General features: G+C 42.2%; 1 protein-coding gene across 2 annotated transcripts in view; it reads left to right on the plus strand.

The window, feature by feature from the left end:
• Nucleotides 1–2145: 2145 nt before the first annotated feature.
• Nucleotides 2146–27694, plus strand: part of LOC311247766 (adenosine 3'-phospho 5'-phosphosulfate transporter 2-like) — a 50047-nt gene continuing 24498 nt past the window's right edge. The window contains exons 1-10 of one of the 2 annotated variants that reach the window (XM_084338767.1): nucleotides 2146–2351; nucleotides 9048–9281; nucleotides 10118–10239; nucleotides 12766–12920; nucleotides 16738–16845; nucleotides 19730–19827; nucleotides 20420–20512; nucleotides 22000–22111; nucleotides 24050–24119; nucleotides 25210–25453. In XM_084338767.1, the coding sequence (XP_084194893.1) occupies nucleotides 9063–9281; nucleotides 10118–10239; nucleotides 12766–12920; nucleotides 16738–16845; nucleotides 19730–19827; nucleotides 20420–20512; nucleotides 22000–22111; nucleotides 24050–24119; nucleotides 25210–25360 (1128 nt within the window). In that variant the 5' untranslated portion in view covers nucleotides 2146–2351; nucleotides 9048–9062 and the 3' untranslated portion in view covers nucleotides 25361–25453. Of the gene's footprint in view, nucleotides 2352–9047; nucleotides 9282–10117; nucleotides 10240–12765; nucleotides 12921–16737; nucleotides 16846–19729; nucleotides 19828–20419; nucleotides 20513–21999; nucleotides 22112–24049; nucleotides 24120–25209; nucleotides 25454–27694 lie in introns of those variants that run through there. The other variant, XM_084338768.1, reaches the window with a different exon arrangement.

A 27694-nucleotide genomic window follows, 5' to 3' on the forward strand; every position in this document is an offset into this window, starting at 1 on the left:
AGAGAGAGAGAGAGAGAGAGAGAGAGAGAGAGAGAGAGAGAGAGAGAGAGAGAGAGAGAGAGAGAGAGAGAGAGGGAGATGAAGGATAAAGTAAGCTAAGAAAAAGGGAGGGGCCACATAGGGGCTCAAACAAAAGATTATTATAAGAAATATAGTTTCTGGCTTCAGAAAGTTTTAAAAAGAAACATGTAGTTTCTGCCTTCAGAATGGTTTTTTAAACAAACATCTAGCTTAGCAAAAGCGAAGGCTCTCCTCTGTCCTGATTCTCCTAGATCTAGCTGCAGCCTTCGACACAGTCAACCACCAGATCCTCCTCGCGGCCCTCGCAGGAATGGGAGTGGCTGGCTCTGCGCTGACATGGCTGACATCATACCTCAATGACCGCTCCTACCAAGTGTCATGGAGAGGGACCCTGTCGGCCACCCGCCCCCTGCGGACGGGGGTGTCCCCCAGGGCTCGGTCCTAGGACCCCTTCTCTTCTCCCTCTACACTAAATCACTACACTAAATCACTGGGTAACATTATCACGTCTCATGGCTTCTCGTATCATTGCTATGCTGTATTCATTCAAAAAGACATTCTGACGTTATTGTAACAACCTTTAGTGAGAGGGGTGTCATGGTTTCTCCATAGAGCTCCATTATACTTTTAGTCAGGGGAGTGTCATGGTTTCTCCATAGAGCCCCATTATACTGTTAGTCAGGGGAGTGTCATGGTTTCTCCATAGAGCTCCATTATACTTTTAGTCAGGGGAGTGCCATGGTTTCTCCATAGAGCTCCATTATACTTTTAGTCAGAGGAGTGCCATGGTTTCTCCATAGAGCTCCATTATACTTTAGTCAGGGGAGTGTCATGGTTTCTCCATAGAGCTCCATTATACTTTTAGTCAGGGGAGTGCCATGGTTTCTCCATAGAAATCAGAAGAAAGGAGCTGGGATTCTGTTAGAAAGGCCCTCTGGCAGAAAGCCCCGGAGATAAACGTCTTCTCTCTATGAGGCTGTGGAGATGTCTCCTGCGGCGAGCCTATCAGTGTATGTGGGACATGAGCATAGTATTACAATGTGGATGGACTGGATTGACAAGGTGAGCAGTCAGTGTGCACGGTGGTTAGCGACGCGTGAAGTCTTACAGTAAAGACAGCGTCCCAACAGGTCTGTACTCTCTAATGATGGACTCTTCAAACGAGGTAGGTTCTGTGGCGAGAGGAGGCTGTTTGGTGTCAGATGCATTTCCTTCTAGGTATCTCAATTCAGTTTAGTTTGGTTGTCCTGGTTTATTTTGGTTTAGTTTAGTTTAGTTTAGTTTATTAGGATCATTATACGACTGCCCTTGTAGGAACTACCTTTCCAGGGGTCCACACAACACATACAAACCACATTGCATGACAGTAATAGACTGTCTATTACTACCATTGTGTTTTATACCTGTATCGCTGTACACACTACTACTGTAACACTGTACAGATTAGCATTATTACTCAGTAGTACTCATTTATATATATATATATATATTCCAGTTTAATCACTTGTACATTGTATATTGTTATTGCAATTTACTGTTACCTTTCCTTCTGTTGTTCTTATCATCTGACAAGATTGTAACAAAATATGGATAAATAAATAGAATAGTCTATGATGTTAAAGAAGAAAAGGAAAGAGATGCATAATGTAAATACATACGATCTACATACTGTGGGTGTTATAGACAAATGAATAGCAGCAGAGAATTGATATATAAATAACACTCATGAACAATAATATAGTAGTTGCAATCTCAATTAAAAGCAAGTGCCAATTGAAATAAAATAAAAAATATATAAAATGTAAAAGAAGACAAAATATGGTTTATCTTTTTTTATTAGAAGAATGTATGCAAATGTGAGAAGAAATAAAAAATAAAAAACAGTAATAATAATATAATCTATAATATAAGTAATACTCTCCTGTTTGGTAGCATATTTTCCAGATAGTTATAATTTTTTTTTAAAGAATAATAATAATAATAATAATAATAATAATAATAATAAGCAACTTTACAGCCCCATTTCAAGAAACTGTCAATGAGTTAATATATGACGTCGTTCATACGGGGTCAGAGTTCACCGCGGGGCGGAAGTTGTTGGCTGAACTCCTGCCACTGTGCCACAGTGCCACTGCAGCAGCAAAGTCCAGCAGCGTGAAGCTAACGAGCTAACGAGCTGCTCTGTGTGGTTCTGGCTGTTTATGAAATATGAAAACACTCATAATAGACGACAGACGGACATGTCACCTTCAAGGAACATGATATTGACCTGGATCACCTCTCGAGAACATGAGAAGCTAACCTAAAGACACCCGGAAGTGTCGCTGAAGGTATCCTCTCTAACTACTAGCTTGTTGTTAGCCTCCTGGCTAGATATGGGAACTAAGTTAGAAAGACAAGAAAACTATATTTTTCTCACAGGTTGTCATCAGTTGTAGCTATATACATGCAAAGCGCATAACTATCGTATGTTAACCTTATTGCAAGCTATATGTCAGATAGCAACAGATATAGCAACATGCTAACGTTACTGCACTAGGCTGCTATGAAGCTAATGATGAGCTTTGGACCAACAAGCTGTTAAGGTGTAACGTCAGTCACGTCAGTCAATCCCTTCTTTGCACTAAGTAGTCTGATTGATTGATTGAAAACGTTATTAACAGATTGCAGAATGGGTACAATACAGTACAGCTCAATACATACAATTGTTAAGGGGATGCAGACCAGAGAAAGACTTTCGTCTTGTTTACATCAGGGTCCCCCATTTTCAATTCATCATAACATATATGACATACAGATAGACAGTACTGCTACATGTAGACATTTATGACATACCAGATTTACAAATACACTACTGTTTGTGATACAAAAATAGTCTAAAAAGACATTTGAGGGGGAAGAAACTGTACATTATCATCAACCACCAGTCAATCCCTTCTTTGCAGTAAGTAGTCTCAACGACAAGGTCCCAACTATAATGTTAGCTTATAATAATATGTTTTGCTTTTATGTTTTCATGGGTAATTCCCACTCATTCGTTCACACACAATTGGATTCATGTGTAATAATAATAGGGGTGGGAATCACCAGTTTCATCATGATACGATACGATATCGATTCTTTGGACAACGATACGATATTTGCCGATATCACAAAGTCTCTCACGATACAATACGATACGATTTAGATTCAGGTGCCTGCAATCGATATGAGATGATATCATCATTTAACACAATCAGTAACATTTAGATCAACAAAAAAAAGGTAATGAAAATATCATTTGACATTTGTATTTTTGAGCTCTTCCAGACATTTAAAGGAAAATCAATCTATTGTTTTTAATACAAATAGACCTCCTGTTCACTGTAAAGTGCCAGGTTTTTATATATTGAGCTTTAAACTTTAAGCTACATTTTTTGGAACTCAAAACTCACAACCTCCCTCTCCCAAACCGTTCCTACAACAATTTGTTGATGTTGCATGATCATGTATAGGCCTACATTTATTATGTATTATATTGTTTATGTTTAAATAACATTTAAACATCAAACTCCTCTGACCTCATCTGGTCTTTCCAAAGACGCGCGCGCACACACACACACAGAAAGGGAGAATGCTATGCTGTAACATCTACACACACGGAGCTTCTGCTGTTGTTCTTGGGCGGATATGAGACTCGCCACAGGATTTTCAAAATAAGAGTATCGATATGAATCGATCTTATTACATCGCATCGATCCGATTCGATTGTTGATAATTACATCGATGTATCGATCTGGATCGATCAGGGTTCCCACGGACCTGGAAAACATGGAAAACATGGGATTCATGGGATTCATTTTCCAGGTATGGAAAGGTATGGAAACTGAGCAAAAGTGACCAATTACATGGAAATAGAAACAGTTGTCCTGGAAAATTGTATTGGATGATGTGTAATAAAATTTAACTATTGAGCACAGAATTAACATGAGTTTATAAAAACCCTTTACACGTGAACAGCTTTTACTGTAGAAAGAAATGGATGATCCCATGTTGTAGAGCATGCTCTTGGCATCCTATATGGTATATTGGATGTTGGAATTTGATGCAGGCAGCTTGGTGAGCCAATGGAGCCTTGGCATCTACAGTGAAACTTGAGTGAAACTTCTTATGCAAGTTTATCCTCAAATGTAATTAGCTGTGTTTTAACTGTGTGGTAAACCTGGGTTTATCAACGTTAGTTAGTAAGCAGTGCAATCTTGCTAACTAGCTAGCCAACGTTAGCTCTCATAACGAGCCAGTTAGCCAGCGCCAGGTACAGTAGCTAGCCAACGTTAGCTCTCATAACGAGCCAGTTAGCCAGCGCCAGGTACAGTAGCTACCAACGTTAGCTCTCATAACGAGGCAGTTAGCCAGCTCCAGGTACAGTAGCTAGCCAACGTTAGCTCTCATAACGACTCGAGCCAGTTAGCCAGCGCCAGGTACAGTAGCTAGCCAACGTTAGCTCTCATAACGAGCCAGTTAGCCAGCACCAGGTACAGTAGCTAGCCAACGTTAGCTCCAGGGGCGGGGCTAGGGGGTGGCTACTTGGGCTCAAGCCCCGAATGTTTTCTGAAAAGCCCTGAATCTATTTAAAAAAAAAAAAAAATCTTTTTTTTTTCTGACAATTCATCATTGTTACATGAAAATATGTTTGCACCAGATTTAGCAGAAGCTAATTTCCATCTGTGGTCTATCCAGCTGCTAACTGTATTTGAGTGAGTTAAGTCTTGGTGTCATGGTAGACTCAGACCTAAGCTTTAAATCACAATCAACAAGTTGACAACTTAATTCTTCCACCTTAGAAACATAGCATTTATAAATCAAAAGGACGCTGAAAACCAGATCCATGCCTTTATTTCAAGCCAACTCGACTACTGTAATGCACTCCTTACCGGCCTCCCGAAAAAATACGATGATAACTATTTTATTGCAATGCACTATTGCATTATTTTATTCTATTTTACTAACTATTTTATTGCACTGCACTATTTTACTTTGTATCAGTGAATCATAGACGCCTGGCCATAAGAGCATTCGGAGCATCTCTGCTCTCCCACTATTGAACTTGGGGGAGCAAAGGTATGCTCTTGCTCCACCACTTTTTGATCATATGAAAAATATGATATACCCCCCCCCCAATATATAAATCTAACCATAACTACGTTATGGTTAACTGACTTTTATAGTGAAAAGAGCAGCTTTATTGGTCATGATTGAAGGCTCTATATTGCAGGAAATTGCACGTACAGGTTAATTAAATTCAAAAAAAATCTGCCGCTTGCCTGCAAAAAAAATCTCCTATAATCCTAAATCCGCCCCTGGTTAGCTCTCATAACGATAACCAGTTTGATTTACAAAAGCTTTTACAAACGCTTTTACAGAGTAAGAGTAGTAGGGGTGAAACGATGCAACCTCACAACGATTAATTTCGATTATGATTACGAGGAGTTGAGAAGAGTAGGAAAAGAAGATAGGAGCGGACACGAGGGGAGGTGTGGAGAGGAGGACAGGATGAGATAGGAGAGAAGTGGAAGAGAGAACATATATCAATCCCAGTGCTCATGTGTTCCAGTTCAATAAATTGTTGTTCATCTACAGCTTGTTGCATTATTTCATGCATTGATATTATCAATAAGACATAATCTCTAAGCATTTACAATGTAGCCTTGACTGGTACATCTTTTAAATCAAGTAAGTAGTCAGGTGTCCTAGGGGGTTGTGTGTGTGAGGGGGGGGGGGGGGCGGAAAACTTCAGGGGCCTATAGATCATCACTTAATATGGTACCTGGAAAATCAGGAGGTAGTATGGAAAAAAATTCAAGGCAAGCGTGGGAACCCTGTCGATGTATCGTCCCACCCCTAAATAATAATGTTCAATATATATCCCCTATATAATAATAACACAAGAGTGCCATTTGATGTGAGCAGTATAATGCATTATTATATCCTAGACAAACATAATATAGTCTAATATCAATGTTTGATTAGTTCAGGACACTCATGTATGCTGTATAGTATGGAGGATGTGCCAAATACAAATCTGAATCTGACAATGAGTGGGTTGAGGTGGGCAGGTGAATTCTTAGTTTTAAAATCTGCTTTAATCAATTTATGCTGAAAAGGAGGATCCCCTCTTTCTCACCCTTTTAAACCTCTTAAAGGAGCACGCCAACATTATGGGAAATAAAAGAATAATAACTTATATTTGTATAGCACATTTCTTACAGGGGAATGCAGTTCACTTCACTTCAAAGTGCTTTACATCCGTAAGAAATAAGACATAAATGCGTTTCTCCAGAGTCAGACACAAGGATAGATACTGTAATGGAAATATTATCATGCCATTATAGATCTGTGTTGAAATACATATTCTATCATACATATTCGATAGCCTTGACTAGTTTAATATAGGTCAACTAGCAGAGCTCAAAGACACTATAGGGCGACTGTCTGGCTGATGTTCTTAAAACAACCTCAAGGGCCAGGAGGACAGATAGACATTTCTTAGTAAATCACATCTTGTTCTTTTCTTCTTTAATCTTGACTCCAGTCTTGTCTCAGGGACGACAAACCTTTAGACTTATCTTCTGTTTTCATTAGTGATGCACGATATATCGGCCGCCGATATAATATCGGACGATATGGCAGTTTTTTTACACATCGGTATCGGTCCGATATCAAGATAGGGCCGATATTTAAAAAAAAAAAACGTTTTCTTTATTTTTTTTATCTTTTTTTTCTTCTTTTTACATGTTTTGGCCTTAAATAGTTTCAAAATATCAGTCATTTCTGAAAATAAGTTACAAAAGTTAAAAAAATTATGCGTTTTGGAAAATAGCTCTTTATTTGATTATCATAAAAAAGTGTTTTCTATACAGAGATATCGACATCGGTAAATATCGGTATCGGCCAGAACAGCAATATTAATATCGGTTATCGGTATCGGCCACAATTTTCACATCGGTGCATCACTAGTTTTCATGTTACATTTATGTTTCATCTTAATGTACGTCATGTCGTGTTCAGTGATGTATTTAATTGTACGTCTGACCAAGGTTCTGTCTCATTTCCTGGTCAGGCATAACAAAAAGAATTGTTTGTTTCCTGTTGGTTGTCAGTTAAGGCCATTGGGTAGGTAGGGAATTTATTTGATTTTTTATTTTATTCTTTCCCACTGCGACTATGGATAGGGAATTTCTTTATTTAATTAAAATGTTCACAACAACATGGATGCATGTACTCTGCCAGCATGTTTAATATCCATAATACTAAAGGTTTGACTAAGATTTCTATGAAACTGTATTTTTTTTATTTTTATTTTTTTTAACTCATAAAATATATTTGGTCGCACCTAAATCGGCAGGGTCGGTCGGCAACCGGAAACAAACCATAATTTCTTTTAGGCCTCAGATGCTTGTGTACACTTGGTCTCTGATTTAGTAACTGAGCACTTTTTCTGTGATCACAGAGAATAAATCTATGCTCATTTTTTTTTACAACTCGACTCAATCAGAATTACTCAGCTCATTGTTTTCTTCTCTTAGAATAATTTCCACAACAATACAAATGTCATCTCTGTGTTCAGTATAAAGCTAGTATCTGGCTGCAAGCTAGCCTAGCTTAGCAGCACAAATGAATGGAAGCGGATACGGACCAGAGTTTTACGGCTAGTGGTCTGTATCCGCTTCCATTCATTTGGTGCTGTGCTAGGCTAGCTTGCAGCCATAATAGCTTTCTACTGAAGGCACAGAGAGGAAACTGGTATCTATTTTGTTGCCTGACTCTGGAAGACGGTTAGTACATTTGCCATAATGTTAGCATGTTCCTTTAAACCTTTTCAGTCCTATATACCCAAATTGAGTAAACTGACATACTCGGCTGAGGATTACATTTTGTAATAATAATAATAAACTGTATTTGTATAGCACCTTTCATACAGAAACTGCAGCTCAAAGTGCTTCACAACAGAAAAAAGACATAAAATGAGCACATAAAGTGCAGACATATAAAATGACAGTTTTTCACATGAGGATCTAACATCCCAACAGGCCACCTTGTTTATGGTTTGATTCAGTTTTAAATAAACAATAATAAAAAGAGTAAGATAAAATAGACAGAGTAAAATAGTGCAATAGTGCAATAAAATTATAGAATAGATAAAAAATATATATATATTTTACAGTGCATTAAAATAGTTCTGGATTACTGTTCAAAGTCGTCTTTACCTTCTCTGTTTGATGTCCACAGTTTAAAACTTGACAGTCTTCCCTCCTGTTTGATACACTTTGACCCTTCGAACCGCCCACCCAGGGCCAACCTCCCTCTCAGGGCGCAGTTCTAGTACTGCCATATGGTGACCCCGAAAGTTAGGCCTGCAAACCATTTTGTGTTCCAATCCATAGATTAACAACAACAACAACAATGAATAATTGTCAATGACAACCTCTCCCTCACGTCTTCACTTGATATGTAAACATGATCTTCTAGTGTACAGTATTAGGGATGGGTACCTTTCACATTTGAACATATACGGTACCGGTACCTGTGAATCGATACCGGTACCCAATGGTACCTTTTTTCGGTACTTTAGTCTCAAGAAATTAAATGTACCTACCTCGGTCGTAAAAAAAAAAATCCAAACTTCAAATAACTACAATTTCGACCGTTTTCGGCTTGCCATTGCTCCGACTGCTTTGTTGTTGAATCAAGTCAAATCCTAGGTAAGCGTATATTGTGCGTGTGAACGTTGACACGAAAAGAAAAAAGTAAAAAAAAAAAAAAAAATCTGTATCTCACTTGAATCGATACTCGGTAGTACCGACGTGTTTCGGTTCGGTACCTCAAAAGTACAGAATTCGGTACCCATATACAGTATATTACCATCCAGTGAAAGGGTCAGAACAGAGTGGGATCCAGTAGGTAATCTAGCTGCAGCTTCGGTAGCAACCATTTCAACCACAGTCACAGACGACTAACTCTCCCTCAACCCTCTGTCTGCCCACCAGGCCCCGGCGGACGCCATGAGCGCCAAGTTCGGCCTGATGGGCTACAACAGCTCGCGGAAGCACATCTCCATCTCCATGCCCTCCTCCACGGAGGTGATGATGTCGCCGCACATCAAGTCCGTGGAGGAGCTCCGAGTCCTGGGCATCAACCTCAGCGGCTACAGCACGCCCACCCAGTTCTTCATCTGCGTGGCCGGAGTCTTCCTCTTCTACCTCATCTATGGCTACCTGCAGGTAGGGCTGCCTGGGCGATATGGCCTACAAATAAAATCTCAGATTTTTTCACACCACATCAATTGAAAATCCAACGTGTACAGAATGTGACGGTGTGTGTGTGTCAGTGCATGTGAGCGGATCGGAGCGTGAGCGGCGCGGGGCGCGGAGCGGCCGGTTTTGACGTGAGCGAGGAGTGGGTTTTAAAATGAGTCGGCGCGACGTCCGGAGCGAGAGTTCTCCTCCGCTCCAATCCACTCCAGGCCGCTCACAGTGGTTTAACACTGATGTAATATATACATGCAGTACAATGCCAAAGCAACAGATGGCGATGTACAAACATGAAGGCCATTTTCAACCAATGAGAAGGGTGAACCCCACACTCACTCCAGTTAGGAAAAAGTATCGACGCCATTGTTGTTGACGTTAGCTTACATGCTAACGTTAATGGCAGCGACCATAGCATTGTGGCTCGGCTAGCCTATCATCGCTTAATAGAGATAGTGAATGGATAAACAACGTTATTTAACATTGCAGAATGGCTACAATTACAATGCGGCTCAATACAAACAATTGTTAAGGGGCCCAGGGGGTGTAGACTGTTGTAGTTTGAGCTCATTTACACCATGCTCCAAAAAAAGAAGAAAAAAAACTGCCGAGCGATCTGGAGCGGGGAGCGCTCGATTCAAGGTGAGCGGGGAGCGAGCGGAGAGCGACTTGGGGGCGGGGTCAACATGAGTGATTAGCGGAGCGGACCAAGCTTTAAAGAGCGAAGAGCGGATTTCTCGGCCGCGCCGATCCGCTCACGTGGCCTGGTGTGTGTGTGTGTGTGATGGTTCCTCTCCTGTTTCTTGCAGGAGCTGATCTTCTCTGTGGAGGGCTTCAAGCCCTTCGGCTGGTACCTCACGCTGGTCCAGTTTGGCTTCTACTCCATGTTTGGTCTGGTGGAGCTGCAGCTGACGCAGGACAAGCGCAGAAGGTAGTGTTCATAGTAGGGATGTTCGATATTGGCTTTTTTACCGATACCGATATTGTCCAACTCTTCATTTCCGATACCGATATCAACCGATACCGATATATATATATACAGGGTTCCCCCCCCCCCCCCCCCAAAAAACGGAATAATTTCAGGTAATTAATATTACATATCTCTTGTTGTGGAATTAACACAACATTATGCATACTTTTGACAACAAATAAAATCAGAATTTGTTCTTACTTGCTTGCCTGGGTAAATAAAGGTTAAATAAATGTAAAAAAAAAATGTAACCGATACAGATAATTTCCGATATCACATTTTAATGCCAATATCGGCCGGTGATAATTTCCGATATCACATTTTAATGCCAATATCGGCCGGTAATATCGGACATCCCTAGTTCATAGTACTCCGCTGTTGCTAGGCGACATACTTTATTGTATTTACTGTCGTTTACTCTGGGTAGGAGGTTGAGCGCACGCTCTCTCTCAATCGGCAACAGCTTCAGCTACGGCCTCCTCGCACAACAGGGATTAGGATCAGGCTGTGAGGAATCAGGCTGTGAGGAATCAGTATTTGAGGAATCAGGCTGTGAGGAATCAGTATTTGAGGAATCAGGCTGTGAGGAATCAGTATTTGAGGAATCAGTACTTGAGGAATCGGGACTTGAGGAATCAGGACTTGAGGAATCAGGACGTGAGGAATCAGGACTTGAGGAATCAGGACTTGAGGAATCGGTACTTGAGGAATCGGTACTTGAGGAATCGGTACTTGAGGAATCAGTACTTGAGGAATCAGTACTTGAGGAATCGGTACTTGAGGAATCAGTACTTGAGGAATCGGTACTTGAGGAATCGGTACTTGAGGAATCAGGACTTGAGGAATCAGGCTGTGAGGAATCGGTACTTGAGGAATCGGTACTTGAGGAATCGGTACTTGAGGAATCGGTACTTGAGGAATCAGTACATTAAAGCTACACTTCACTCAGAAACATGTTTTCTTTTTTTACATTGTGAAATAGGTCGATGTTTTTCATTGGCTGTGTTTTTCATTGTTTTTATAGAATGAGGGGCTTGTACCAACACTGTCTAGGTCTCAAATTCTATTTCTGGCGCATTCCTCCAGTTCAGATGAGACAAGGTCCTCCCCCACTGAACCAAGCCATTCTGATTGGACTCGCTCGCTGACGTGAATAGGCACTGATCTGCCACCGCCACGCCCACAATCAACTGTGATAAGTTTAGATGAGCAGCGAGTGGAAATAATGCGGAAGCGGTTATTTAGCAGAGACCTTCAGCTGTTCACACACACACACACACACACACACACACACACACACACACACACACACACACACACACACACACACACACACATCGTGAATCAACCAGAGAACTATATAAAACGGGTGGGAAGGTAATGGGACTGGGAGGAGGCTTTCGCTTGCTCGTTCTCTCTCTCTCTCTTGTACTCGCTGTATCACGCTCCCACGCGTATTCTGATCCGTGCACTAATATTCACGGGGTATATATTGTCATTTGAAACAAGTTACCAATGCATTGTCCTGTGGGATTATGCCCCCCCCCCCCCCCGCGGTGAAATTAATTAGTCCCTCTATCTCTCTCTCTCCCCCAAAAGGTATCTGCCAGTGCAGTGGGTGACTGTCACTCAATGTGCATTGCGAGTATAGGCGGAGCCCAGCCAAAAACAGCTTGGAATCTTGAAGGGCAGAAACTGCTGCTCTACAGTACTTGATTAGAAATACAAAACAATGATTTTTTTTTTTTTTGAAAAGAAAACATACAGATGTGTTCAATAGACTCACAGGAATTGTGTACAAGTTCAGCTGTGACAAGAACCCTCCCTCAGCCATTCAGAATTGCAGCCACAATCGCCATAGTTACTAATGTGTGAAGATATCTTGATAAAGATGGCGGGTTGCTCTGAAATCTGCTATTTTCTCCTTACATTTTTACCTAAAATATGTTTCTGAAAAAAAAAATTTAATGGACAAGATGTGTCTATGCTATTGCTGGATCTTGAGTCATTATTTGATCTTCTCCACCTTCTAATCTGAAAGTTGGATCTTGGATGTTAAAGTTTAGCGCTGGAAGTACGTATTGTAAAAAAGCGGCGGTTACCTGAATATCAGTCACAATGGACATGCGAGGTTTGTACAGAACTCCAGTAATAAGTAGGGATGTTCGATATTGGCTTTTTTACTGATCCGATATACCGATATTGTCCAACTCTTAATTTCCGATACCGATATCAACCGATACCGATATATGCAGGGTTCCCCCCCCCCCCCAAAAAACGGAATCATTTCAGGTAATTAACATTACATATCTCTTGTCGTGGAATTAACACAACATTATGCATACTTTTGACAATAAATAAAATAAGAATATGTTCTTACTTGCTTGCCTGGTTAAATAAAGGTTAAATAAATGTAAAAAGAAAACGTTTTTTTTCTTTTTCTTTTTAACCAATACCGATAATAAGTGTGTGTGGTGGTTTCTCCAGGATCCCGGGGAAGACCTACATGGTGATCGCGGTGCTCACCGTGGGGACCATGGGGCTCTCCAACACCTCGCTGGGCTACCTGAACTACCCCACGCAGGTCATCTTCAAGTGCTGCAAGCTGCTGCCCGTCATGGTGGGGGGCGTGTTCATACAAGGTCAGTGGTGGAGACACGTGTGATATTGACTGAACTTTAAAGGAACACGCCAACATTTTGGGAAATTAGAGCTTACCGTCTTCTCCAGAGAGAGACAAGGAGATAGATACCAGTCTCCTCTCTGTGCGTTCAGTAGAAAGCTATCTGGCTGCACGTTAGCCTAGCTTAGCACAATGAATGGAAGCGGACAGTGCCGGTTAGCCTAGGCGTTGTCCAACTAACACCTCTCCCGGTTAGGTTAACCGGTGGGGGGTGACAGTGGCTCAGGAGGCAGAGCAGTCATCTGGTGATCCGGAGGTTCCTGATCAAATTCCTGCAGCGTGTCCAAGTGTCCTTGAGCAAGACACTTAACCCCTAATTGCTCCCGATGAGCAGGTTGGCTCCTTGCATGGTCGCCTCCGCCGTCGGTGTGTGAGTGTGTGAGAGAATGGGTGAAATGTGAGGAACAAATTGTAAAGCGCTTTGGATAAAAGTGCTATATAAATGCAGCCATTTACCATTTACATGTAATGATAATTGTTATTATTTTAACAATACATTTTATTTTTATAGCACCTTTCATACAAGAATTGCAGCTCAAAGTGCTTCACAGTAAAAAAAAATTAAAATAAAAATGCATAAAGTGCAGACATACAATAAGCATACAATAGATGGCAGAAAAATAGAGAGTAAATTGTAATGTACACTGACTACACAGTACAATTCAAACTGTAATGTTCTCTGAGGTGATGACTGACTAGAATTGTGGTGCTTAAGCAAACATTAAAATGTTATTACGGTAAGAAGACTTCCCATCTTCTTTGTTTTATTATTATTAGATTTATTAATTTCAGTAGTTTTTATTGTTAATTGTGACTGTGTAAATGTACATCGTGATGGTTATATTTTATGTTGTCTTTTGTGTGGACCCCAACTAGAATGAGTTGTTTCTAAGGCAACGACTGTAATGGGGATCCTAAATAAACTTAAACTACTGAATACACCGTGTAATTCAAACTACACTGGTGGCTCGGGCGGTAAAGCGGTCGTCTGGTAATCGGAAGGTTCCCGGTTCGATTCCCGCTCCTCCCGGGCAGCGTGTCAGAAGTGTCCTTGAGCAAGACACTTAACCCTAGGCCTGCCACGATAACACATTTTGCTGGGCGATTAATTGCCCCCGAAAATATCGCGATAAGCGATATTATTGCGACCCGGTTAGAGAATTTTTTTTTGGAGAAATTTATTATTTCCCCAAACTTTTATTTTGAAGCCCACCGCTCCGTCTTTTCCGGTGTTTTAGACTTTTATTTTGAAGCCCACCGACCGGACCGGAAGTATTGTTGTGATTATCGGGTACTTTTTTAGTCCCTGCTCTGTCGTGGTGGTTCCAAGCGAGTAGAAGTGAGATGCATGCATCTTATTGGTAGAAGTGGTACCAGAAAAGTCACGTGAAACACTGCAGACCACTGATTGGTCAGAATAGAGACACGTCACTAGTCTGAGGGAGTCTGAACGAAAACAGAACGCCGCCATCTTTAATGTCTCGCATAGGATTTCATAATCATTATGTTTGCAGCAGGCACAAGTGCAATAAACAAAGGATACAGTCACTGTGTATTCTGCCCCATTTATTGATTAAACAAAACCGACATCAACACAATTTGCCACCGAGCGGAGAGTTTAGTCTCGCAAAAAGATTGCTGACTTGTTAAGGCTTGTTGTTAGGTTAGGTGCTAATGTTGTGCTAGCGTTTTAGCATGGCTATCGTACATAGCGTGATCAATATAACTCGCTATTGATTGTTTGTATGAGTAACGTTAATGCTAGTAGAATAGACACAATGAGGGGTAACGTTAGCCCCACGGAGCTCCTGTGCTGTGCTCTGTAGTAAAGCCAGCGGCCCGCCTCCCAACACGGACAGTGACTGACAAGGGGCACTGATTCCGCCTCAAACAAACATGCAAATAGCAATTAATCGCGCCCGTCAAAATCATTGCATTCATTTTAATTATCGCGGCAATTAATCGATTTATTGCTTATCGCGGCAGGCCTAGTTAACCCCTAATTGCTCCTGATGAGCAGGTTGGCACCTCGCATGGTCGCCTCCAACATCGATGTGTGAGTGAATGTGTAAAATGTGAGGAACAAAAAATGTAAAGCGATTTGGATAAAACTTCTATATAAAGGCACCGTTTACCATTTACACTGACTACACAGTACAATTCAAACTACACAGAAAATACACACAAATTGTATCAAGTCTACAACACAACATGTGTAAAGTGAAGGGGGCTGAATACTTTCCGAAGGCACTGTTACATATTCATGAGGCGTTCATCAGTATATCCGTACCAGGCTGTGAACTGATGATTTCAATAAACACACGATAGTGAGGCAACTCTACCTCTAAGTTGAGTTTAAGCTCTAATGAAGGTATCCATCATGTATTCAGTCAGTCAGTCAGTCAGTCAGTCTCAGCAGCTCAGCTGTTCAAAGCAGAACCCCTGCTGAGACGACCTGGAGACACACCTGCCTCTAAACTCCCACTGCTCTCTCTCTCTCTCTCCCTCCTCTCTGTCTCTCTCTATCAACTCCCACTGATCTGATGCTCGCCAGGGACTCTCTCTCTTTCCTCTCTCTCTCTCCTCTCTCTGTCTCTGTCTCTCTCTCTGTCTCGCTCTTATTTCTCTCTCTCTATCTCTCTCTCCTCTCGCTATCTCCCTTCTCCTCTCTCCTCTCTGTCTCTCTCTCTCTTCTCCCTCATCTCTCTCTCCTTTATCTCTCATCTCTCTCTTCTTTCTCTCTTCTCTCCTCTATCTCTCTTCTCCACTCCTCTCTCTCTATCTCTCTTATCCTCTCTCTCCTCTCTCTCCCCTCTTCTCTCCCTCTCTGTCTCTCTCTCTCTCTCAATCTCCTCGGATTCTGAACGTGTTTGAAACTTGTAGTTGTCAGACGAGTGTAATCTTTAAACTTCTCCTCTGTGAGAAACTGGAATATAATGTGAGTGAGAGTTCAGAATGTCAGATACAAAGTACAGTGGGGAGGAATTAATAATCTTTCTTTCTTTCATTATTTCTGTCTTTCCTTCTATCTTTCCTTCTTTCTTTCCTTTCTTTTGTTCATGTTTTCTTTATCTTTCTTTCTTTCTATCCGTCTTTATTTTTTGTTCATTCTTTCTTGTTTTCTTTCTTTCTGTCATTCTTTCTTTCCTTTTTATTTTGTTCATTCTTTCTTGTTTTCTTTCTTTCTGTCATTATTTCTTTCTTTCCTTTTTATTTTGTTCATTCTTTCTTGTTTTCTTTCTTTCTGTCATTCTTTCTTTCCTTTTTATTTTGCTCTTTCTTTCTTTCTATATTTCTTTTTTTGTTCATTCTTTCCATCTTTCCTTATTTTTTTCTTTTCGTTCCTTCATTTTGTTCATTCTTTCTTTATCTTTCTTTTCTATCTTTCTTTATTTTTTGTTCATTCTTTCTTGTTTTCTTTCTTTCTGTCATTCTTTCTTTCCTTTATTTTTTGTTCATTCTTTCTTTATCTTTCTTTCTATCTTTCTTTATTTTTTGTTCATTCTTTCTATCTTTCCTTATTTTTTTTCTTTATTTCTTTCCTTTCTTTCTTTCTTTCTTTCTTTCTTTCTTTCTTTCTTTCTTTCTTTCTTTCTTTCCTTTTTATTTTGTTCAATCTTTCTTGTTTTCTTTCTTTCCTTCTGTCACTCTCTGTGTCCTCCCCACCTGGGTGTGTGTGTTCTCCCCACCTGTGTGTGTGTTCTCCCCACCTGTCTGTGTGTGTTCTCCCCACCTGTGTGTGTGTGTCCTCCCCACCTGGGTGTGTGTTTCAACAGGTAAGCGCTACAACCTGGCAGACGTTGGCGCTGCTCTGTGTATGAGTCTGGGTCTCATCTGGTTCACACTCGCCGACAGCACCGTCGCCCCCAACTTCAACGCCACAGGTAGGTCTCTTTAAGGGATAGTTCAAATAGTTTATTTTACATTAAATTGTATGAAATACTTAAGCTGACTTTGCCGAGTCCTAGTGGTGGAAGTTCTGGCCGTGTGTTCTGAACGAGGTCCGGTAGTAATAGTTTTAAGCCACACTACAACACCACACCAACTTCAACGCCACAGGTAGGTCTCTTAATAACCCTTTCACTGCCACACGACAGCCGGTTAACCCTTTCACTGTGACAATATACAGAAGGTTAGCCCTTTACTATCACACAACCGACGGCGATGCTCCATCATTGGCATCATTAGCTCCGCATCGCCGTCGGTTGTGTGATAGTAAAGGGCTAACCTTCTGTCGTGTGGCAGTGAAACTAGCGAAATTAACTTTTTGACTCACCGGCCAGTGGCGGGTAGATGGGAAGAGTCTACCCGCCAAGCATATTTCTTACCTGCCAACATTTTTTTGATTAAAAAAAAATATATATATATTTTATATAAAATAAAATTTAAATAAAATATATATTATATAATCATACTTGTAGTTGTATTATCTGCGAGACATCGCCACCACGCAATAAGTCAAAATGCTTGCTATCTGCAAACAGCTCCACTGTCTGTGTGTATACTTGAGTAGCCTCCAGCTCCAGCAAGGATTCTCCGGCCCTGCAGCTAGACCCTATATTCAGCTAGACCCTACATTCAGCATGCAAGGATTCTCCGGCGATGCAGCTGGACCCATTTATAACGTTACTGTTCTTGTGTCAAATCACATTCAACATGCCCTCAGCTAGAATACGCATTCAATCAATGTTATAAGACATTGATATCAGGAGCTATCTGTAGCTACTGCTAGCCCGGTAGATAACGTTAAGACAATTTAGTTTACTGGGACAGATCGACTAACGTGAGCTAGCTAACGCGAGCTAACGAGGGAACGGAGGTATTACGCACTCGACTATTGCTGGAGCATTTGTTGATATCAGCAGCTATCAGTAGCTAGCCAGCTAGATACCGTTAGACAATGCCTCGTCATGTATTAAACTAAAAGTGAATAGTTGACTGGGTCATTGTTTAAACAGTAACGGAGGTCCGCTCTTCTAGAGCAGACTGCCTGTGTTGACATGAGCACTGCGAGCAGAAGCCCTTAGCCAATAGTATCCCGCTGCAGGGCTGGGCGGATATGACTCGTTGCCACGTTTTTTTTCAAAATAAGAGTATCATACGAACCTAATTGTTGCTAACTGCCAGAGCCATCGATATTATGACTGGAGATGCGCTTGGGGCGGAAATGAGACCTGCACAGATTTTCAAAATAAGAGTATCGTTATGAACTTGATTGATTACACGTCACACGGCGGGCAGCCCTCTAAGTGTCAAGCGCCAACGGTATAAACTGACCGCCCCTGGCGGGCGGTGGGCTTTAGTTTCGGTCCCTGAGTGAAAGGGTTTTAAAGGGATAGTTCAAATAGTTTATTTTACATTAAATTGTATGAAATACTTAAGCTGACTTTGCCGAGTCCTGTGGTGGAAGTGCTGGCCGTGTTCTGAACGAGGTCCGGTAGTAACAGTTTTAAGCCACAACACCACACCAGAATACCCTGAACACATTTAACCATTTCACTGCCACACTGCCAAAATGGTTAATCCTTTCACTGCGACAATACATCAGGTTAACCCTTTCACTGCCACACGACAACGGGCTAATCCTTTCACAACCACACTACAGAAGGTTAACCCTTTCACTGCCACACTACAGACTGTTTACCGTCTGTAGTGTGGCAGTGAAAGGTTAACCGTCTGTAGTGTGGTAGTGAAAGGGTTAAAGGAACACACCAACATTATGGGAAATGCACTACCATCTTCTCCAGAGTCAGACAAGAAGAACTTCCTCTCTGTGCGTTCAGTAGAACGCCATCCGACTCCAAGCTAGCCTAACTTGGCACAAATGAATGGAGGCGGATACAGACCTATATTCTATCTTAACAGCCCTGCGAGAGGTGTTTTTGGCCAACAGCTACTGTAGGCTAGCTGGTCCGTATTCGCTTCCATTCATTTGTGCTAAGCCGGATAGCTTTCTACTGAACGCACAGAGAGGAAACTGGTATCCATCTTCTTGTCTCTCTCTGGGGAAGATGGTAAGCACATGTCCTATAATGTTGGCGTGTTCCTTTTTAAGGGTTTTGTTTCAAGAACTGTAAAAGGAAAAGAGAAGAAGTCTTTCAACAACTTCACATCCAGTGAAAACGCAGAATTTCCCTCGTGATAAATAAAGTATAGCACACTGATGAAGGCCGGATGGCTGAAAACGTTTTGTGTCCTTTAAACAACTTGTAAAATAAAAAACAACGATATTCCGAGTGCGGTCCCTACCTCCCTTTTTTTTTGCATAATTAATGTTGGACTACGCACCTGTCTGAGCACAGTGGTTACCCTCTTTTCTACCAAATAAAGTATTTCTAAATAAAGTATTTCTAAATAAATTAAAGTGTTCTGAATGAAAGCATTCTAATGGTGATGTCATAGTGACTACTGGTCATTGAGAGCTACAGTATATAGTTCTAGAATTCGTTGCGAATTCTATTCGAATTCCAAGATACAAGTCGGAGGAATCTCACACCACAAAGGGTTAAAAAGAGGACACGTTTCAGCCTCGTTGTGCGACGACTGACTTGTGTTTATTTGCTCATCATATGTCTCCTGCTGTCAATGTGCACCAAGAAATAATATTATTATTAATAATAATATTATGGGCTGGACAAATGTTCTGAGGGAGGGCATTAAACTCTCATCAAGCTTGATCTTCAGCACCTTTTACACATGTGGTCATATTTCCATGCTCTAAAACAATATTTGTGTGTGTGTGTGTGTGTGTGTGTGTGTGTGTTTCAGGTGTGATGCTCATATCCCTAGCGTTATGTGCGGATGCTGCCATTGGGAACGTGCAGGAGAAAGCAATGAAGCTCCATAATGGCTCCAACTCTGAAATGGTACAAATTCTTACTACGCTGACGACACAGTGCAATTCAAACTACGCTGACGACACAGTACAATTCAAACTACGCTGACGACACAGTGCAATTCAAACTACGCTGACGACACAGTACAATTCAAACTACGCTGACGACGCAGTGATGTAACTGGTTTGTACTGGTTTGTGTGTGTGATGTGACTGGTTTGTACTGGTTTGTGTGTGTGATGTGACTGGTTTGTACTGGTTTGTGTGTGTGATGTGACTGGTATGTACTGGTTTGTGTGTGTGATGTGACTGGTTTGTGTGTGTGATGTGACTGGTATGTACTGGTTTGTGTGTGTGATGTGACTGGTTTGTACTGGTTTGTGTGTGTGATGTGACTGGTTTGTACTGGTTTGTGTGTGTGATGTGACTGGTATGTACTGGTTTGTGTCTGTGATGTGACTGGTTTGTACTGGTTTGTGTGTGTGATGTGACTGGTTTGTACTGGTTTGTGTGTGTGATGTGACTGGTGTGTACTGGTTTGTACTGGTTTGTGTGTGTGATGTGACTGGTTTGTACTGGTTTGTGTGTGTGATGTGACTGGTTTGTACTGGTTTGTGTTGCAGGTGCTGTACTCGTACTCCATCGGCTTCCTGTACATCCTGACGGGCCTGTTCATGGTGGGGGGTCTGGGCCCTGCAGTAGCCTTCTGTTCAGAGGTCAGAGGTCGCCTGACGACAGGACTATGAATTCACATTCAATGTATTTTGTTTTGCACGCTGTTTTCCCATCTCTACTCCCTGGCGCCAGCGTTTTCAGACCGCTCTAACTGTTTGTAGACCCATCGCCATCGTATGTTCTATGTATGTCGTATGCATTGTGTTATTTGATGAAACAAAAATCTTTAATCTGGCATCACATCCAACGTTGGTGATTCTGTTCCTGGTGATGGATGCAAATTAGCGCATATTTAACTCTTTCAGTGCCACTCACAAGATTTCTCGTGTTTTTTTATAGGTGGTTGCTAGCCACTCACGAGATTTCTCGGATTTTTATTTTTTTTTTGCGATCTGAAAAAATATTGCATCACCCGAGCCTACCCGAGTATAGCCGAGGGGCGCCGACGATCACTGTGGAAAAAAGCGCCCCCTGTCGTCTCCCAGATGACATAAGTGATTTTGGAATGGACTCAATGAAAATGAATGGGGAAAAAAATCCGGTACTCCACATTTTCCAGTTCACTGATCCAGCCGGGGTTACCAGAGTTCATTCTGGAGCCTCAGATCCCCGCGGATCATAGAGATCTACTGTGTCGGAATTGGAATATACCAGTTGGATACCATCTGATGTCAGGTAAGGACTCTGTGTTATCAGTGGTAGGATAATCAGAGTAAGTTTGATGAAGTTATAAGCTGTTTTGTGAAATGTCTTCTTTCGGTTTCACTGTAAAACTCCGTGAGGTAATCAACGGAGCGATTATCAGTGCGCGGCCGTAATGTGCGTCCGTGCACGTATAATATTGATCATCTAGCGTTTATTTGAAAACGATTCATAAAAAGGCCGACGAATATCAACGTTGTGGAATATTCCACTAAAAGACGATTTTCATAGAATGCTCCAGAATGAGCTGTTTTTTATATCAAAACGGGGGCTTTTCTAACTGCTCTGAAATGGAAACGACGCGATAAAAAAAACAATCTGTCTCCACAGCACTGACTGGAAAATAGTCTTTGATAATGCGATGGGCAGATTAGACACATAGCCATAATTTAAAACATAGATTAGGCGATATTAACGTTAACATTGGCGCCGATGGTGGCATTCAAGCGGTAAAACGGAAAACCAGGCGTGGCACTGAAAGAGTTAATTAGGTGACGCCTATTTTGCATAATATATAAACATAAAATCTCAGAAAACTTGCAATACATTTTTTCTTAGTTGGGAAAGTTTCATAGTGATATCTATTAAAATATAATATTTGCCTCTTCGCCTCTAGGCTGTCTCGCCTTAACCCTTTCACTGCCACACGACAGAAGGTTAGCCCTTTGGTATCACACAACCGACGGCGATGCTCCATCATTAGCATCATTAGCTCCGCGGTTGTGTGATAGTAAAGGGCTAACCTTCTGTATTGCCACAGTGAACGGGTTAACCGGCTGTCGTGTGGCAGTGAAAGTAACGTCCCCTGAACCCTCTGTCCCCTCAGCATCCCGTGACGACGTACGGCTACGCGTTCTTCTTCTCCCTGACGGGTTACTTCGGCATCTCCTTCGTGTTGGCGCTGATCAAACTCTTCGGAGCCCTGGTGGCAGTCACGGGTGAGAGCTGCTATTATTCTATTCAGTTCAGTTCTGCTCTATCCTATTATGTTATCTACTATTATGATTTACCAAACGGAGAAGGTAAAGACGACTTTAAACTGTTAAAACGGTAATCCAGAACTGTTTTATTGCACTGTGAAAACATTTGTATGTGTCTGTCTGCACTTCATGTGCTCATTTTATATCTATTCTATTCTACTATTTTATTGCACTGCACTATGTTACTCTGTCTATTCTATCTTATTATTTTTATTATTGTCTATTTTTAAAACTGAATCAAACCATAAACAAGGTGGCCTGTTGGGATGTTAACACTTTGAGTGCCGGGACCCGCCTTTAGACGTCTTTGCTGGCCATGCTAAAGTTGCCGGAGGACGCGTTACGTCGTCCTTATATCAATATTTCAAAAATCTGCGATCGGATTCATATGTCCCCTCCGCTGGCCTGAGATCCACCAGCAGGACCCACTGAGCTCTCTGGCGGTTCAGGAGCGCCATCTGGTGGCCGATCGGCGCAATCGCCAAACAGGATGTTGAATAGAGGTTGTCATGACGACCGTAGTACTTCCGGGCGCTCGCTATGGGTCATGGGACTCTGGCTCGTCACGCTACACGGTGATCGATTGGCAATAACTCGATAAACAACATGATTTGGACGTATATACCATTATACAAGCTGGAGATGGACCGGGTAAAAATATATCCCATAATGATAAGATTTATACTCGACGATGATCGCCCACCGGCGCGCGGAGACTGGGGTGAGTTTCAGCGTGTAACGTTACCGTCTTCGATACTAACTGCTATTATCAACATTTGACCCACATTAGATGATTGGTATAACGCTGCCCACGGAATTATAAACGCCCCCTCGCCCATCCGGTCAACATCAGATGACGTGTAGTAACTTCTAGAAGTACGTCTAGTTGGAATTTTTTATATCGCGCTGATTGCCATCAAACTGTATTTCATCATCAATATAATGCATTTGGGGCTATATATCACGTTCTGGAGAAAGCTGCAGAAAGAGATGAAAACATACTTATACATTAGACCATACTTTACTATGAATATCGCTGCTGTCGGGACAAAACCTCATAACTCCATTTTTTGAATTTCTTTTTTATTATATAAATCAACTCCGTAGATCATCCTCCATATGTGTGTGTTGGTTTTACAAAGTTTAAACAATGGGAAAGCATTAAACCGATCATCTGTCTAAACCTCCTAACTCTATTCACCCTCAAATCTGTGTTCGTTTTTTTCATCTGCTGAAAAGTTGGGTTTTTGGAGTTATGAGGTTTTGTCCCGACAGCAGCGATATGTGAATGAAAAAGTTTAACGTTGCTACACAATGAACAATACATATAGGACTTTGAATGGGCCCTAATAATGGCAATGTAGCAATAGAATTTAAAAAGTTATAGCCCTGCAAAGAAGGGGACTTTCTCCATAGACAAATAGCACTGGCAATCTATGGTATATCATGAATTTAACCTTAGGCAGCCAAAGTGTTAAGATCCTAATGTGAAAAACACTTTATGTGCTCATTGTATGTCTGTCTTTTTCTGTTGTGAAGCACTTTGAGCTGCAGTTTTTGTATGAAAGGTGCTATACAACGTAAACGTATACGTTTATTATTAATTATTATTATTATTATTATCCCAGGTCACCAAAAACGAATGCTGATTTAGTTAGCACATCATCTCGCACACATATCCAAGCACTGTGACCAGTTCTCCAGTCAGCTTGTACAGAGACAGAACCTTGACCTTCTGGATAGAAAGAGCTCGACTAACATTGCTAATGACAAGTGGGGGAATAGGGCTAGAGTTCCAACAAATCTGAACGATCCCTTTTTAAGCTACAGTTTCCAGGGAAGGTTGAGGACGCGACATGTTGTTCTAACTAACGGTCTCCTTCACGCCGTCTGCAGTCACCACCGGACGGAAGGCCATGACCATCGTGCTCTCCTTCATGTTCTTCTCAAAGCCTTTCACCTTCCAGTAAGTGTCCTGCTCACCTAACTTTGAGTTAGAGTTTACACTGTGTCCAGAGATTATCAATATATATTGGTTAAGACCCTGACAGAGAGGATCAATGATGTAGTGGTTAAGACCCTGACAGAGATGATCAATATATATTGGTTAAGACCCTGACAGAGAGGATCAATGATGTAGTGGTTAAGACCCTGACAGAGATGATCAGTGGTGTAGTGGTTAAGACCCTGACAGAGAGGATCAATGATGTAGTGGTTAAGACCCTGACAGAGATGATCAATGATGTAGTGGTTAAAACCCTGACAGAGAGGATCAATGATGTAGTGGTTAAGACCCTGACAGAGATGATCAATGATGTAGTGGTTAAGACCCTGACAGAGAGGATCAATGATGTAGTGGTTAAGACCCTGACCGATGATCAGTGGTGTAGTGGTTAAGACCCTGACAGATGATCAATGGTGTAGTGGTTAAGACCCTGACAGAGATGATCAGTGGTGTAGTGGTTAAGACCCTGACAGAGATGATCAGTGGTGTAGTGGTTAAGACCCTGACAGATGATCAATGGTGTATTGGTTAAGACTCTGACAGAGAGGATCAGTGGTGTAGTGGTTAAGACCCTGACAGAGATGATCAGTGGTCAGTGGTTAAGACCCTGACAGAGATGATCAGTGGTGTATTGGTTAAGACCCTGACAGAGGATCAATGATGTAGTGGTTAAGACCCTGACAGAGATGATCAGTGGTGTATTGGTTAAGACCCTGACAGAGAGGATCAATGATGTAGTGGTTAAGACCCTGACAGAGAGGATCAATGATGTAGTGGTTAAGACCCTGACAGAGAGGATCAATGATGTAGTGGTTAAGACCCTGACAGAGATGATCAGTGGTCAGTGGTTAAGACCCTGACAGAGATGATCAATGATATATTGGTTAAGACCCTGACAGAGATGATCAATGGTGTAGTGGTTAAGACCCTGACAGAGATGATCAATGGTATATTGGTTAAGACCCTGACAGAGAGGATCAATGATGTAGTGATCAGTGGTTTCCCCAAATGTTGCTGTTTCTTGAAGTGCCCTCCGTGTTCTCCTCTTCAGGTACATCTGGGGCGGCCTGCTGGTCCTGTTCGGCATCTTCCTCAACGTCTACAGTAAGAACAGAGACCGGATGAAGCTTCCCTCCGTCCAGGATCTCCGGAGCTGGCTGGTCAGCGCCAAGAAGGTCCGACTGCTCTCTCAGAACATCTAGGAGAAGAGACCAACGTGTTGGTGGAGATACACCAGGCATGCCTCTCTCTGTGTGGCACCTCTCTCTGTGTGGCACCTCTCTCTGTGTGGCACCTCTCTCTGTGTGGCACCTCTCTCTGGGGGGGGGTAGTGTGGCACCTCTCTCTGTGTGGCACCTCTCTCTGGGGGGTTGTGTGCCACCTCTCTCTGTGTGCACCTCTCTCTGGGGGGTAGTGTGGCACCTCTCTCTGGGGGGTAGTGTGGCACCTATCTCTCTCTCGCTCTGGGGGGTAGTGTGGCACCTCTCTCTCTCTCTCTCTCTCTCTGGTGGTAGTGTGCCACCTCTCTCTCTATCTCTCTCTCTCTCTCTGGTGGTAGTGTGCCACCTCTCTCTCTCTCTCTATCCCTCTCCCTCTCTCTGGTGGTAGTGTGCTACCCCCCCTCTCTCTCTCTCTCTCTCTCTCTCTCTCTCTCTCTCTCTCTGGGGGTAGTGTGCCTCTCTCTCTCTCTCTCTCTCTCTCTCTCTCTGGGGATAGTGTGCCACCTCTCTCTATCTCTCTCTCTCTCTGGGCAGATTGACGATGCCCACCATCAGCCCCATCACCATTAACATGTGGTAACACTGTGGTGAGGCCAAGGACACACAGGGTGCACACAGCACCACAGAAGCCAGCCTGAGTTCCAACAACAACACACTCGGTACAGAGTACCTATATACTGTATCAAACTAATCACTACCAATACACACAATGAAACCCATGGAGGCCATCGGGGCCTGATACCTGAGATACAGGATGTCCACTTCTTCCTGCCTGTATGGAACGGTTACCGTCGTCAACGCAACACAACCAGCCATGTAGTGAGGGTGGGGCAGACGGCGTAGGATGTAGTGAGGGGTGTTGTTGTCCGACACAGGATATGCTCACCTCTCTTTCTCTGGGTTATATGCAGAGTTCCAGCACCCTGTGTACCGTCGACGGACGATAATGTCAGTGGTGTTCAAGGCGTGAAGCGATTCACCCATCATCTCTCTTTGGTTCTATAGAGAACGCCCACCGATCCACCTTAATGACCACCAATGAACATGACCATGTCGGGGTGATGGACGTCCCAGTAGGCCCCACCTCTTGTACCGCTACTGGTGGATAGAATGGCGCGACTCCGGACCACATTTGGACCCTTCCACCCGGTCTTAACGTGGCCCTGCTGACGGGCTGACGGGCTCTGAAAGCCCCACGGAAACCTTTTGGTAGGACGACGGACACGGGAGGACCTTTTTTTTTTTTTTTTTTAAAGACAAAGATAAAAGGGAAGCCGGGTCGTTAGCTAACCAAATAGCACAGTTTTGCACTGTTGACTTGTTGACTTTAACGCTTTAGCGGGTGGAAGGACTGAACCGACGGGAAGGAGTGGTCGACGGGAACGGAGCAGACGGGGTTAATGAATCGTGTCCGCAATGAATGTGTCCTGTAACCTTCCCCCCCACTGGAAGGGAAATGGCGCCCACTTTAAGTATTCACTTATATTCTTCCTGTGATGTCATCTGGGTTTAAAATCCATCTCTGCTCCATGAATGGGCCTCTGAATTTGTGAGGCCGTAAAATGTTTGTCTGAGCTATTACACACAAATGAGTTTTAAATGCTGATTCCAAGCTGTTAGCAACACTGGAATATAAACCACATTTAGGTGAGAGAACTCTGCTTAATATTTTAGTAATACTAGAACATAACCTCATATGGGTGTTAAAATTCAATATAATATTTTTGTCAGAGCCCCCTTCATTGTCTATGAAGCGCCCCCCAGATTTTACATCCCAGTGACATCACTGATTAGAGGGTTCTCTCTGATGTCTAGCTTTAGGAGAGAGAGGTGTGTTCATGCTCACAAATACAGACTGAACTGTCCTGGGGCCCAGGAAGAATGTACGTGAATTATGACAATGTAAGCATTCCCCTTTTTTTAAATACAAAGAAAAAAATACATATTCATAAGGAAAGGGTTGTATTTTATTTTCACCCGCATGTGCCAGAGCAACCGAGAAGGTTTTACTCGATCATTGTCTTGGTAGAAGTGGTGTGGTATATATGTAATTTATATATGATTGTGCTCTAAGAATACATGTGATCATGGGGGCGGAGCCTGCGTGCTCTTAATGTTTAGCAACATGTCCACTGCCATCGTTTGTAACCATTTGATTGGGTGATAAGGTATCGCTCTTTTTACATTAAAAACAAAACGGGGACATTTGTTGAAAAGTGTATGTGTGTGCATATTTACATTATTTGCACAATGTTTGTGTGTAATGTTTGTGTGTGTGCACGTTTGCACACGATCATGCATATTCTCCACTTGCAC

This window comes from Notolepis coatsorum (assembly GCF_963971535.1).
Source record: "Notolepis coatsorum genome assembly, contig: SCAFFOLD_300, whole genome shotgun sequence".
NCBI lineage: Eukaryota > Metazoa > Chordata > Actinopteri > Aulopiformes > Paralepididae > Notolepis > Notolepis coatsorum.